The 16,102-nt window shown below is 41.8% G+C and overlaps 1 protein-coding gene across 4 annotated transcripts in view; it reads right to left on the bottom strand.

Moving 5' to 3' along the window:
- The window catches only part of KLHL29 (kelch like family member 29), a 388,888-nt gene that overhangs the window by 14,728 nt on the left and 358,058 nt on the right, over window positions 1–16,102 (bottom strand). For all 4 annotated transcript variants that reach the window (XM_082755983.1, XM_082755984.1, XM_082755982.1 and 1 more), the window contains 2 exons: window positions 15,133–15,313; window positions 6,101–6,294 (listed from right to left, as the gene is read on the bottom strand). In XM_082755983.1, the coding sequence (XP_082612109.1) occupies window positions 6,101–6,294; window positions 15,133–15,313 (375 nt within the window). The remainder of the gene's footprint in view (window positions 1–6,100; window positions 6,295–15,132; window positions 15,314–16,102) is intronic.

Raw genomic sequence — 16,102 nt, 5'->3', positions numbered from 1 at the left:
CACTAAGCCACTATAATTCATCAGAAAGACTTATCTGTCCTAACAACTCGTCTCACATCGCTTTCCAAATCAGGCTTGCATATGTGACATTTTTTCCAGTTAAGACACTCATCAGAATTTTTCCATATTTAATTATCACATTTTCCTGTATTTTTTTTTCCCTTCAACTAGCACTACTTTGCAGAAGAATAAAACTCGTGCATTAAAAAAAAAAAAAAAAAAAAAAAGAGCTCAGCACTCAACTCCCAAATCTCACAGGGAAATTATTTGGGGCTCCCTCAAGGCAGAAGCAGCGGCTTCTCAGGAGACTGAATCACTGACTTCACATTCCTTTTTGTCAAAGGAAAAGAGGGAACCCCCTTGGTTATTTTTATAGTGACTTTTTTTTTTCTTTTCAAATAAGCAGACAGTGTGATATTCTTTCTCTTTTTCCTTCCTTCCTTCCTTCCTTCCTTCCTTCCTTCCTTCCTTCCTTCCTTCCTTTCTTTCTTTCTTTCTTTCTTTTGAGGCAATCATGCTCGATTCTCATCAATTTTGCAAAACACCACCTATCTGTTGTCCTTTTAGTACTTTTGACTTTAGCTACAAATTCATAAATTGGCATAAAGTAAGCCTGAGACTGAGAAACAAGGAAATCTCTGCTGCTTCTTTCAGGAAGGGAGAATTTCACAGCATAGTCCTGTAAAAAAGTAAAGTCACCAGGGTTGGTTTAAACCTTTCTCTTTTTTTTTATTGTAAAAGGACACAGTTGTAGAGCCACAGATACGGGAGGAACAGATCCTGATGAAGATATGGCAGAAGGACACAAGGGACACCCCTCTAGATTCCGGCAGAGAGAAGGCCGTGTATTTTCTTATTTTGTTACCATGGAGGCAGAAGTTTTTCACAGACACAAGGAGCTTGGAAAACTCAAGCTGGCATCTAAGTGTGGATGACCTCCTTCAATCTGCAACCTTGCTTCATCCCAGGTGCTACCCGTGTCCTTCCCTTACCCTTTCCAGGACTTGGTAACCTCATGCAAACACCCAGGAGCCCCCAAAGTTGGTCACTGCTGGTCTGTAACATGATGATAGTGAAAGGTGGTGGGGGACCCTGATTTTGCAAAAGCATGTGCTGGTTGGGCTTTTTGGTCAACGCTCCTGGGCATCAGCAGAAGCTCCTGTGGATAATGGGATTACCATGGGACACAGCCAGAACTCTGGTTATTTCAAACACCTGCCTGAGGGAAGGAAGAAAGGGGAGAGGGAACATGGAAACTGAGGCTATGGAGTAGCAGCCTCCTTTCCTCTCCAACATTCAGATGTTGGGGCTGTTGGACATTGGCAATATATTTAGGGCTGGAAAATCTTAAATGAGATTTGTACATGACAGCAAGTTCACTTGAGATTAAAAGGCAGAGTAAATGTAAAGGAAATAGTAGACAAGGGGTATCTCTACACGTGGCAAACATCATAGCATCACTCTTCTTCGCTGTTGCAGTAGGAAAACATGAAATTATTTCTATTCTAGTAGCAACGAGTTGCTGCAGGAAGGGGTATGCACTCAAACACAATCCTTGAGCCAGAGCTGTACTTCACATGGTGTTGATAATTTAACCTACTGGTGTGCTCCTCTCTTTCTAACAACAACATGCTGTCTGTGATGTGTTTTATGGCTCTCATATCTCCTGGTACATTACATGGTCAAGTATCATAGATCTGCTTTCCATTCCATGATTACTTACAGACCTTATGCTGCCTTCCAGTGAAGCACTCAGTCAGAGCCTGAAGTGGCACGAAAATGAATGGCAGCAGCACTCCATATGGAAACAGGTTATTAAAACCAAACCCAACACTTTTGTCAGAAGGAAGAAATGCTAGCAAGCCACCAGACCTAACACAGCCCCTACCAAAGGATCTCCCTGCAGGCGTGGGCGGCTGGGGTGTGGAGAATGATGAGAATGAGGCACATGATGAAGCATATTGGAGAAAGGAGACGAGTTAATAGGATCCAAATCTGCTTTTAATAGCAAGCATCTCTTCCCCTCCCTGAATACTATGCAGACAAGCTCAGGAATGGCATAGTAATGGATGAGATAGCGTCCCTCAGCAGTCGGGAGGCTGCAGTCTGCTCTGTAACAGAGTTCGGGAGGCTGAAGTGCAGATATTGCAATTAGCAGCGAGGTCTCAGATGTCAGCCCTTCTGGCACAGTGCTGTCACTGTGAGGGGAAGCCAGTGCTCCCCGGGGAATGAGGAGACAGAAGGAGACAGCGGGATGAGGAATGATGATGGCCAGGTGTGCTCCAGGAACCAGCCTGATGGGTGGGGAACATGCAGCAGACGAGAAGAGGAAGCCAAGCTACATCACCCCACATGAAGACAGAGATGCTAGCTGATTTCTCATAACTACACAAGACTCATTGCTTTGACTTCTAGGTGAGAGCCAGCCCAATCCACAGCACAAATACCAAACTTTAGGCCTTGGGAAGAGGGACAGGACAAAGACACATCTGATTTGTCTTGTGAAGCCCAAATTCATGGGACTGGTTGTGCATTTTAACCAAACTAAGACAGAGGATGGTGAAGTAGTAATGCCCAGACCCTGCTAACACCATTTTCCAGGTATTTCTTTCATTCTTAAGTCTATGTCTCACTTCAGTCTGACATATTACTCCAGTAGTAAATGGTATGGGGAGGAATTTGGATTAGAAACCACTACTTGGATTAGAAACCAGAAATGCTCGTAGATCTTTGACCTCTGTGTTCCAATAATTCTCAGTAGATTTTAAAAGTTAGTAGCGGTGAAGAATAAACACTTACAATCCTGAAACACCAATCAAAACTTGTAATTCCATCAGTAGAGATGCTGACTGCTAAGCGTATCAAAAAAAGTGTATTTTAGTGCCCTGACATGAAGGCACAACGTGAACTAAAATGCAGTGACAAGATAATTAGGCTTACTTACAATCACTGACTTCAGCATGTCTGTGGCCATCTTGTTAAATAGGACAAAACTTAGGAAGCTGGGCATGAAATGTATTTTTAGCAGAGCTATATAGGATGACCTGGTAAGAAATGGAAGGACAAGCACTACAAGGATGTAGCCTGGGCTCATTTACTTTGTAGGACTTTGGCCCAACACCAGCAAACTTCTTTAAGCTCCAAGCACAAGAGGACGTGCAAGGTGGCTTACCAAAAACATGCAGTGCAAAAGCCCTGGGAGGCTCCGCTATCCAAGTAATATCAAGCTTTGCTGCTCCAGGAACATCTGCTGGCTCCACAGATGGGAAGGACAGAAGCAGGGCGAAGGATGGGGAACTGAGAAAGAGTATCCTCTCCAAATAGAGAGGTGTGTAATCAAACCCTTTTTCTACCCGCAGGCTACCACAGCACTTGTGCAACGTGTCGGTGAGCCTAGTTTTACATGTATACCTACTGCCCACAGTTGTCCCAGCACCTCATGCCAAGTGAAGTCTAAGGAATAAATGAAACCTGGGGGTGAACTCACTGTTAGTTGGAGGAGAAAGGCAGGCAGAAGAGAGCAGGGGCTGATGTGGATATGCTATCAGTCCCCACTTCATACCTCCTCTACACAGATAAGAATATCCAGCCTGCTTCACCTCCATTAAGATTATCCTAAAAGTGCCCCTTTCCCTCTCCATGGTTGACACCAGTGCTGCTGTGAGTTAGGCTGGCACATGATGCTTTGGAAGAGCTGGATATGTCACGTTCAAACATTTGCCATGCTGCATTCAGCTCGCTGATGGCTGTAAAATACCAGTGACTTGAAACAGGTACCACTGGTCTAAAGATCTCCAGAGACTTCTTTTGATACTGGCATCTACTGTTGCATATTTGAACATACTTGAGGTGTTTTTAAATAATCTGTTATTCCATTTGAAGTTGAACAGGCTTCACTGATCTCTGGAGTCATCTTGAACAACACAACTCACTGTCAGATGTCTCAGGTTACTTACTCTCGAGAGACACCTCAAGAATCCACAAATATACACAAAAAGGCTTTGAGGCTGTCAAAGTTATCCCAGAAATGATCGTATTAGAGTTCAACTCATTTCATCTCATCTGCATTTAGTAAAAAGTAGTCCAAGACTCCTACCCCCTCTTTGTTTCAAGTAAAGGTTGACTGCACTGCACACGGAGTATCACTCAGCTCTTTGGGGAGACTGTTTGGGGATACAAGTACAGGTGATACTATGGTTCTTGTAGAGCTAGAGAAATAAAAATATATTTCCAATATTCCTACAGCCTTTTTAGAGAAGACCAAGCACCATGTCAGTTCTTTTTCCCAGACATTCTCCACTGGGGTGCAATTTTTCAGACTTTGTGTTCTTTTACTTCATTTGCAAATAAATTGGCATTATATATTTCTGAACAAAGGCGCACAGCAACTCTGCATTTCATCATATATTTTATGCCTTCAACTAAACTAATTAACTTTGTTTACACCAAGAAAACATAAACACTGTCTTTTAACTTCATTGGTGTCTTTTGTGTGTTTTTGTTAGGAAATGGTAGTACACAGGCGTTAGAACAATGGGTGACAAACCCACCTCTGGATGGTTTGGATGATTTTTCCAAAGCACGCATAGTGTTGATGCCTGCTAGACAGTCTAATGAGCCCAGGGAATGATTTCTTAGCTCCTGTGGCACTTGTGCTATTCTGGTAAGGAAAAGGAGTGCCTTTTTGCATAATGCATTCATTTTTGCAATACACCCTGAGTATAGGAAAACCTCGCACCGTCAGTCAGTGGATTAAATGAACAGTGGCAGCTGCAGCCATGTGATGGAAAAATGCAGGAAATAGGTTTGTTTGCACTGCTGTATTACATAAACATGACTTTTGCTGGTTAACGCCCTCCCGCTGGGCACTTCATGCTGCATCATATGCATGTCATGTTAAGTTAGGCTGGACACAAACAGCAGCAAGAGAGTTGGAAAGCAGCAGCGCTGTCTTCACGGGGCAGGCTACAGCCATGGCTGGACTATTTTCTTGTGATCTGTTTTTACTAGGAAACTCCAAGAAGAGAGTCATAATAATTGTAAAGAGCTACCATAAAAAAAGAGCAGCTTACTTTAGTTTTCTGAATATGCCTAGGCCACATCTGGATACCTTATAACCATACTTGTGTAATTTATTGCTTGCTGCTCATACTTCATCTACCAGGCTGAACACTGAGATCATGATTTTTTACATGAAGCAGCTCATGCCACAGTTTCAACACGACAAAGCGGTTTAGGACACAAAAGCAAGGCATCCTAAAACAGCTTCTCTGTGATGACTGCATGAGAGCTGTTTCTTTGGACACATGGTCCAGGTCAGCTGTCACCTGCATGAACATCCTTGTGTGGCTGAATGCTAAATCACATTTCCAAAAGCAGCCTCGACTTTCAGGGTTCAAGTTGGCACAGAAAGCAAATCAACTGCAATCTTCTGAGCACTACCATAACTTTGGAAATCTGTACTTCTGAAGTTCTCTTCTACCCTGGGAAATCTGGACTTTCACCTTGCTCTTTTTCTATAAAATAGAGCTTCTTGCTCTATCTTGTAAAAAGTTCAGAGAGCGCAAGGGCATCATATACTAATAAACACAGTTTTAATAATTTACATGTCTTGGACATCTCAGAATCTGAAGCATGTATTCCTTTCAACACCACTGATAAATTCCAGTTAAGAATGGCCACCTCTTCCTACCAGAGAGGAGCCATTTTAACAGAAACACGAGTAATAATCCATTGAGTGAGCAGTGCTGTTTTAAGCATGGAGCAACATATGATATTAGAATGAAGTTTCACTGCACTTCACGATTTTCTGGATCTGAAATTGCTAGTTGTCCATACCTAATAACTGCTTTCCTTTCTCCTCTACTTTGAACTCATCACTTCTAGCTGATAACTAGCTGTATTAATGAGTGACAATTGCCTTCAGTAAAGAACCAGATAATTGCCTCTCTGGTATAAAATACATGCATTCCTGCCAATCTGCTATAAACATATCTCCCCCCCCAAAAAAAAAGAAAACTAATTTGCTTTGCACAAAGGCATTAAAATACCTTCAGCACAGAGATTTCTGTCATAATATGAGTTTGCTCGAACCCCTTACCGATCATTGGAGACTCTATAAAACTCCACGAATTAGTCTGGGGGATGTAGGACTGCAAGACCCCGGCAGCTCGTCCGGCTTCGTTCACCCCACCGAAGACGTAGATCTTCCCACCACAAACGGTAGCAGCGGCCGAATGCACGGCCTTGGGCAGAGGAGCGATGGTCTCCCACTGGTTGGTGATTGTATCGTACCTGCGATGAGAGCAATTGGAGTGAGCTGAGATGATGCAATGCCAGTTGAAGAGGATAGACAGGCAGAGAAAGCAGGCTGGGATATAAGAGAAAGGCAGCTTGACAAGCTGAAGAAAAGCAGAGGTGGAAATGTATTTTCTAACATCATACAAATTCAACCACTTGGTAAATAGTGTAATTAACGCCTTTTCTGAGCTTTTAAAACATTGATAAAAGCGCAGAGAAAGCTAGTCCTATTTTCTGTATATGCCTCTCAAATCTGATTATAGTCCAAGCTAAAGAAACTCAGGACATCTTTGTTGAGATGTCTTCCACTAATTAATTTCTATTAACGACTATACAATGAGATTATTCTTGCAAATCACTACAGTGATATCCAATAGCAACCGCAGGCAGGCAGCTGTTAATATACTTCAGTTGTTCAGGAACACATCTCACCTGCACTATAATGCAACACGATAGCTCTTTTTACTCTAGTTAACTGACCAGTGATGCACATTTTGTGCCAGAGAGAGTTGCTTCCATTTATTTTCTATTGTGCAAACCATGTGCTTCATTGCAGGATGCTGCAAATGTTAATGCCAGAATAAGATTTCACTATTGCATCCATATTTGACAAGAACCAAACAGAAAGGAGTATGCATGAAAGTGCTAAATTAGTTTTAAGGTCATCAGTATCCAATTTAATTAAGCCATTGACCATAAGGGATGTGCAGTTAATAATCCATGGATGAAGATTCATTTTAGACAATGTCACAAGTACAGACGTCAATTTTTTTAAAGATAATGTGGCAGGGATCCAAATAGCTGCTCTAAAATGAGTCTTGGAGACAGCGGAAAATAATGTGATTTTTAGGCTTCAATATTTCCATGTAATGGCACATTCAGTCAACGAGGACTTTCCTGCGAAGCAATTACTCAGAACTGTGTACTGCAGGAACAGAAGTCCTCTTCACCCATTCGGGGCTTTTGTTCTTAATATTAGTAATATGCAATATGCAAACATTAAATGAATCCACGGCCACAAATCCATCTGTAGAAAATGATTTAGCGACAGGGGAATTCTCCCTTTGTAACATGTCCCTCATATACTCACTGCCTAAACTTGGGGAAAATATAAGGGACAAAAGAAACAAATGGTGGAAATAGCACAAACTAATGTGCTTAATGAAAGTGCATTAATGAGTTTCCAAGTAATATAACCAAAAGTAATTAACACACTCATAAATGAGGAAAAGGAGGCAAACTTCAACTGAAAAATAAGAAGTGAGTAAAGTCCCTTCTAATGAGCATGGAGAACTCCATTTTACAATGCTCTAAATTAGGAACTGAGAAATTAAATTCATCTACAACAAAGTGATCAAAGGGGAGAAATGTAATGAGATTAAACAGCATGGTGCTGGGAACATTCAGGACAACACACCTATATTGTGCTGATTCTTAAAGTCTGGTACCAAACCCACCAAAACCGAGACTGGAGATGCATGTTTGGCTATACAAGCCTCTTCCAGGTAAGGCACCACATGCTGCATCTCCTGCGTTTGCCCACAGCCCTCGAGGCAGCACTCACTGCCACCCTAGCAGATAGGCATAAATGTCACCTAATGTAAACAGTTTCATTTGCTGCTTTGGGGTTACACTTTGCTAACTTGCTTACTGCAGTAGTTTTGGGTTTGGTAATTCAATTTTTGATGTGTATAATAAAAGCGGTTAATGAATTGGTTAATTGGTAAGAAATTGAGGAAAAAAACAGCTGAAAAGAACTGATCTTCTTTCTAGCTCCCCAGCTTCTGGGATGTAAGTTGTAACTGTCACCCAATACTTAGCACCACTGTCAGTCCAAACTTCAGAAATGTTTGTGACAGTCTACAGGGTCTGAGAGGGGAAGGTGGTGGGCAGCCATGCTGCCTTCCCTGGCAGAAATACCTGGAAGACTGCTGCTTCCAAGACAGACACATTACTGCTAATGACTTTCTGATCCTTCTAATACATTTTCAAAGGAGGGGTTATATCCTTTAAATTTGCTGGGAGTTGGGGGTGGTTGAGGACCACGTTTATAGGAATACTGGTGAAAGATTCAAATTGCAGAAACAAAAGTTCTTTTTCTGAATGAATTTCACTGGGATCCCAGAGACCTCCCCACTACTCTCCATTTATACTTTACAATGACAAGAACTGATCTTTTTGTCTTCTGCTCTCCTTCATCTGCAACCAGAGAAACAAAAATTACCAGTTTCACTTCATCTGCTGAAAGCCAAAGGCTGCAAATTTACAGGATACAGGTGCAAGTGGGACAGCTTAAAAATGCTCATCTTGAGTGTCCTTCGGTTTCAAAAGCCAGTGAACCATAAATCAGGTGGCAGCCAGTCCTTGCCCACCCAACCCCACTACCCAACTAGGTTTTATACAGGCTGCCTCTTTCACTTACTTAAGAGGATTGCTTACTCCTGTGGTTGAAAAAGAGAAGGAGATGCCTTCAAGTTCCTCCATCCACAGGGAATTTATTCCTCTGGTTCATTACCTCCTTGCAAAATGGTAGGCCTGATTTCTAGTCTCTGTTTTGCTTCAGCTCCCACCCATCTGACAGTAAGTCTTTTTTTCTGTTAGATTATAAAAATGTCTACTGTCAAAACTCTCTCTTTCACGTATGGACTTGCAGAAAATAATAAAGTCACCTCCTCACCTTCTATAGGATAAACTAAGTAGTGTAAGCTCCTTAAGTTTACCCCTACAAAGCAGGTTTCCATCATTCTGGTCTAGCTCAAGTCAGCTCTTAATGTGTTCACAGACGGATTTGCACCAGATTAACTAAATTAATAAAGTTGAATCGTTGTAACCTTTTTAAAGAATAGGAAATAACAACACCTGCTTTACCTCTCTGCCCTCTGGCCTCTCCTTTTGCCACATCATCTCCAGTGATGCCATCTCTCCATCACCTCTGGTGCTAGTGAGGCTTTTCAGCTACCTTTAGCACCATCTCTTCTCAGGGGCCAGCAGGGAGGGAACTGATTTAAAAAATAATCACTTTGATCTCTTTCCATTAGTCAAGTTTTGCATTTGATTCCCCTGCTTGAAGCCATAGATGGAGACTTAATGGGAGCTGGCTTTGAGCCATGCAAAGGTTTTTCTTCCTTCTCCTCCACTGCTCCCTCCAGCCCCAGTGTGCCCATGCCTCTCCTTGGCTGTAGGCCTGGTAGGCCCATCCAGTATGCAGAACATGAAACTTCAAGGACATCTCCTTTCACGTGACAAACTCCTGGTTTGGCAGTCCACTTGGTGTTACACAGATGCCCTTGCATGCCTTCCTTGCCCCGTGTGCAGCCCAGCATCCTGCAGTCCATGGCCCTGCCATGCCCTGGACACCAGGCTTTCGACACGCGCAGGACGTGTGTGTCCCTGCCTGTCACATCTCCTGCACCGAGCTGTGTCGTCTCACCTGACCCTTGTGCAGGCACTATGCTCTGGTTTATGTTTTATTTATACACCCCTGATATGGCAAATGATCTGAACCCAGCAGAAAATACAGCCCAGGCGTGAAGAAAACACTCTCAGAAATAACCTTGCTACTTTTCAGAACTCTCCACTGACAGGATTTCAGCTCTGGGCCTGATCCTCCTCGTGCTTCACTTGTTTAGTTTCGCACCTCCTTTCTTGCTTTTCCCCTACAACCCTGATATTAACAGCAGAAAACCCCGTCACTTCAAGTTGTGCCATTTGCTTCTCTGCCTTGCTGACTTTTGATCCCTCCAGTACCTGAAAATAGCTCCCCTACCCCACCCCTTCATTTCTCTCCTTCTAGATTGAACAGCCATATAAATATGGCATATTTATTCACATTATAAAATCTTTGCAACACGGTCAGTAGCTTACAGACATGCACTCTCCAGTTTCTTATACATTATTTAATTCTGTTTGTAGGAAAGCTGCTACTTAAAATAAAGCTGTACAGTGTCATATTGATCTGCTCTTCAGATGATTCACGTGTTGTTTAAAATCATATTAATGGATTACTATTTTTTGCCTTTTTTATTTTCTTCTGACTGTTCTGAGGAGCTTAAGAAACTATTCTTGGACAAGGCTATATATTTAATTTTCTTAACACATCAATAAAACAGTAGGTTCTGAAGCAGTTTATAAAGCTTCTAAGGCTCATTTTTACATTGAATTTTTTAGACTCTCTTCCAAGTACACACTGCCAGCTGAAGTAATCTCCCAGTTTTAGACAACCCTATTGTAAAAGTGCTGTCAGGTCAAGGGGATTCATCTTCTTCTGTCCTTCAAACAGATAATAACCACAAAGCACCCACATTTCCACACTTTTAGTCACACATATTGTCTTGTCAGCATATGCAGTCTTCTCAGCTCTCAAATTGCATATATTACAAGGCCCATCCATTATCTAAAAACCTAGTTCGTGGATCCACTTCATTTCTCCACCTCCCAACTCAACTCATATCTCAGAAGAAGACAGAAAGTGTAATACTCTCTCGCCTAATACCTAATGACTCGCTCCCTGTCACACAGAAACTTGCCAGAGGGGCTTGATTGAGAACTGCAGTCATGCTGTTATTTTCCTAAACAGCCATTCCAAAAACATAACTCTCCCTAAATGTATACCCATGTATATTCACAAGAACAGACTTATAACTCAGCCAGTCTGGCACATGCATATTGTTTTAAGATGAGTAATAAATGACTCCCACCTGTCTGTTTGTGGTAGTCCTGTAATATTATCCGTCAAAATAGAACTTTACTGTCTCTTTGCAGACAAATGGCAGATAAAGGGTAAAAAAATCTCAGCCCTATTGAAGTTGATGGGAAAACACCCACTGATTTAAGTGGCACCAGAATTTCTTGTTGAGGCTGCACCCTTCAGCATCAGTGACACAACTGAAAGCACAGACAGAAGCGCTCAGGAGCAGATGCCATAAATCATTAGGAGTCTGATGGTCCCTATTTGCTTTAATGCTTTCTAATGGTGCAGTAGATATATTAGGTGCAACCAGGTAATAGCATGTATAGCTAATATGGTCTGACAACTGTTTTAAAAAAATAAAACAAAAACATCTTTGTAAAACTTTAACCATTTAGGATGAAATGTTTCAAAAATGCCCAGAAAAACACAGGTGGAGAACAAGAAGAAAACTGGTGGAAAATATTATCTTTGCCATTTTTGGAGACCAGCTATGGCAAGACACCCATCAGACTCCATGCTCTGGGGCTGCTAACTGGTGAAGTCAGGGTAGGTCCCTGTGGACAAGAGATGTGCCCTCCACAAGGCCAGTGAAAATGCATTGAAATCTGGTCAAAGCTGGGCATGGTCACACTTGGGTTAACGGAGTAAGCAGAAAGCAAAATGTTGGTAAAGACAAGATGTATGCGGAGGAGGGGAGGTGGTGAATGGATGGCCCAGAGAGGGGAGGGTGTCCAGTGTGTTGCTCTTCACACTGGTGGCACAGTCCAGGACTGTATCATGGCCTGGATAAGTCCCCATAGCTCCATCTGGGTGAGCAACATCAATGTAACCTCAGATGCCTCCTTTGGGTTGAAAAACAACCAAAAAATCAAGAGGGCATAGTCCTGAAATTCAACACTGAGGGGCAAAATGTCCACCTCAGGGGTAAATGTAATTTTGGGCATCACTTAACTTGGAGCGTGTGACAGTGTCACCTTATTATTATTTTAGTACAGTGCTCTTGTAAGACCTGCTGGAATGACAGAGAGGTTGCCCCTCCAGCAAGACGGTATCTCAGTGTCCCATCCAAAACCCTAGCGCAGCATTTGCAGAGAAATGTGCAGCCCCCACAGAAATATAGTGGGAAAAAGCCATCTCCTTGTAGAGATGGGGAGAAGAAAGAGAAGACAAAGGCAAGAGGTGTGTATTAACTGTGTATAGGACAGCAGACAACTGAGCAATGACAATTATGTTTTTATGTATGCTAATGGTTTCAACCCAAATTCAGGTGGCTCATTGCAGAGCTAGGAACAGTGATTCCCACTATTCAAATTACTCAGCAGTCAAAGAAATTAGCTGCCTGGTCCAAATCGGAAATGCTTTTGTCTGAAAAGGTGTGAGCTTGCTCAGTACAGCTACGAAGGTCATATTTTTCTCACCTGTGTTTCTAACAGCAGACCCCTGAAACGTCCTTTCCAAAACACACAGCTTCAGCAATGGGATGTTTTGCTTCCGTAATTCCCACTGCCATTTTAATACAAAGAACAAAAAAGGAAACATCCAAAAAGCTCTTGGCATAACCCAAAAGAGGCCATGTTGCACTTTTTCCCTGGCTGTGTCTCGCAAGTCACTTTACAGACAATAGCAGATTAATTATAACCACGGGTTTAACAAATCCCCATGACAAGGCATCGTTATTGTGGTAGAGACAGCATGCACTGAAATGATAGGGAGGAAATCTACTACTTTCCTATGTAAAAGTCTCTTGGTGGGCTTGCTACAACTGAAGGCTAGCAGGGCTGCTCTCACTGAGCCATGCTGGGCTCACCAAGTGTGACTTTGCAGACTGCAATGTCATTTGTAGTAAGGGTATGGGTGATGGCAATGACACGGAACGAGAGGGGTTAATGTTGTTTGATTCAGCTGGCCAACATTTTGGATGCTTTGCTAAAGGGAGGCCATGAAAATCAGAGCAGAGAAAGAAATGAGACTGGGAAAAATTAAAGCAGATACTTTAATCAAGGACATTTATCAAGACACCTCTCTGTGGTAGCATTAGTTAGATGTTCCTCTTGATTGAGAGATGGAGTGGAAGACTGCATCTCTTTCCTGAGCTCACACCTTCCCACATTCACAAAAACACTGCTCTTAGCTAAAAATGTCCTGACTTAAATTTTAGTACAAATGCATTCAGAAATCAGAAAAAAAAAAAAGACCTGCATAAAACAGTGAGATTTTCTTCAAAGCAAGTCCCAGGGGCAGTGCCCACCTTAAGCTCAGAGTAAGGAGCGAAGCAATGCTCATGTGTAGCATTCGCTATTATTTATTATTCATTCTTTGCTGCCTGCATTTCCCCGACTTGCTGAGAGCATCACCAAAGTCAGTTCTTCAGCCCATGCCTGGGCTGGGAGGGAAGGCTACTTGCAGACCCTGTCCCACAACATGTCCTTTCCAGTGGATATTTTGTCAAATAGCAAAATTTTGTCTCCAAGGCAAAATAATGCCAAATTTGTGAAGACAGAGGAACAGAAAACGAGGGCCATATGTGAATAGTGATCGCTCAGCACCAGACAGATCTTCCTGGCCATGCATAAAACAGGTACCATCTGCTCTGTGTCCACCCGCATCATCCTCTACGCTTTAAAGACCTAATGTGACGTCTTACTGATGCTTCCTCCCTGCTACTGCCTTTACTAATTCCCTGAACTGATCTGTCCCGTGCACTGAAGTAGGGAGAAAACCTTCAGGTAAAAAAAAAAAAAAAAAAAAAAAAAAAAAAAAGTGATCACACGATTGTACCAAAAAATCAAGATACAGAAGGAAACTTTTGTTTTCCTAATTTAAATTTCCTAATTTCCTGAGTGCTTGACTTTGAAACACGAAGAAGCTTTTTTCAATATAGGTTTTGGTATTCAGTATTTGTGATATCTACTTAAATGAAAAAAAAACACACTATCTCCTGCATTAATGGAACATAAATGTTGCAAGCCCCAAATCCAGAAATAATAGGTAGAAAACACTTCTAATCCTACTGTTTTGAAAAATGCATTTTTTATTTTATTTTTTTTGCATATCTTGCTTAACGACATATCCTTTTTTGGATTGTCTGCTAAGGCGACTTTTACGGGGAACTGCCTGCTTCAAAATATTGCCGAAGTAGTCAAGTTCAGCACTTAAAACTGACAAAAAAAGAAAGAAAACTTGTATTTTTGGCTGCCAGATTCACTAAGGGAAAGTATTTCACAGAAACGTCTCATCAATCTATTGTCAGAATGCATTTTTAAGTGTTTGGGTAAGGCTAAGGATGTACTGATCTTTTTGGAACGGAATATTCTTATACTGCATTTCAGTATTCACCAATTTCTAGTTGTTCATGAAAATATTGATATGCACAGATAATATGATGTTTTATTGACTGTTATTGTTGACATGAAATTAGCCAGTTTTGGAGTTTTACTTTGTTAAATCTTTGTGTTTCTGTTCCTTCCTTTTTTTAATTTTCATGTGAGAACAGGAAAATTTTCCTATCTGGATTCTCTTGAAAAGGAAAGTTTCCATTCTCTTCCATTTCTATTTAGTCCCTCTCAGACAGGAATTCAAAACTGTTTCCATTTACTGGTTGTTTTATTCTGAACTTGGTAGGTCCCAGCTCCCGGCCAAGAGCACCAAAGGAACAACCTTCCTTCCAGCCAGGCCAGGGCTGGGTTGGTTTAGCAGATGGGTGCATGTGAGAAACCTACTTTGCTGTTGCTTTTTTCAGTTAAAAAAATAAAATATATATATATATATATATATATATATATATATTTCTTTTTTTTTTTTTGTGGTCTGTAAAGACTTCCATCAGTACTAAATTCAAAGGACATTTATTGGTTCATTGTGTAATTTGTGTTAAATGTCCAAAGAAACTTAATTCCTCCCTTCCCTCCCCTGCACAAACCAACAAACAAACTGGCAGCTTTCATCTTTGGTTTTGAAACAATGGTTTCCACTGAAGCTTTAAAAAAAATCTAATCCTGCATATTTTCCTCCTTTCTTAACAGTTACAAAAGCTTATTTTAACATGTACGGCACATTTGATGTGTCTTTTAAAAGGAGAAGCATCCTTTAACATAGCATGGAGTCAAAGCACCAGCAAGCCACATTTTTTGTAATATTTTTACCTTTCCACATGGTCAACGTTGCCTGCCACTCCGACCCCTCCAATGGTATATATTTTCCCATCGTACACCAGACTGTTATGTCGACACCTGGGGACTGTCATTCGGGACACGAGGTTCCAGTTATCGAGCAAGGACATGTAACACCAGACATCGGCAAGCGTGACACCCGACTCCATGCCGCCTGGCACCAGCATGCGGCCGAGGGAAAGAAAAGGGGAGAATTACGTGAGCTCCTGGAACGGCAGCAGCTCTGCGCACAGCAATCAAAGCCAGTTACAAAGTAAAAACTCTTCAAATGACATTTGACTAATTAAAATAAATCACCCTCAATACTGAGCATCTGTTCCGATGATGCATATCTGTGTCATTTATTCATGAGTCCCAAAGGCTGTTTCTTTTTTTTTTTATTAGATGACATGAAGAAATCAAGATGTCAGACTATGAGGGACAAGTACGTAAGGGGATAGACCCTTTCCAATGTTCATAAATAACTTCCAGTCTATTAAATTACTGCAACACTTGCAAGAAGGTGTCATGAGGCAGAGCCTATCTTGGCTTGCGAGACACAGTCCAGTCTGAAATCTAAATGCTTAACACAGTGATGGATTGAAGCAGCACAAACATGGGCAAAACAAAGCCAGTGCTTGCGTTGCAGGCTTGCTGCCTAATTTTCAGGGACAAATTCCTTATTTATTTTCATTTGCTGATGAAAGGAAGAACCAGATGCACTGCTCTTGTAAAACAGTTTCAGATGCTCAAGTGCAATCACAGAATCATAGAATGGTTTGAGTTGGAAGGGGCCTTAAAGATCGTCTGTTCCACCCCCTTGCCATGGGCAGGGACACCCCCACTGGATCAGGTTGCCCAGGGCCTTGTTCAACTTGGCTTTGAACACCTCCAGGGATAGGGCATCCACAGCTTCTCTGTTAAATCTGTTTCAGTGCCTTACCACCCCCATAGTAAAGAATTT

This window comes from Aythya marila, assembly GCF_965140915.1.
Source record: "Aythya marila genome assembly, chromosome: 3".
NCBI lineage: Eukaryota > Metazoa > Chordata > Aves > Anseriformes > Anatidae > Aythya > Aythya marila.
The sequence above is the reverse complement of the archived record's forward strand: the minus strand, read 5'-3'. Positions and strand labels throughout refer to the sequence as shown.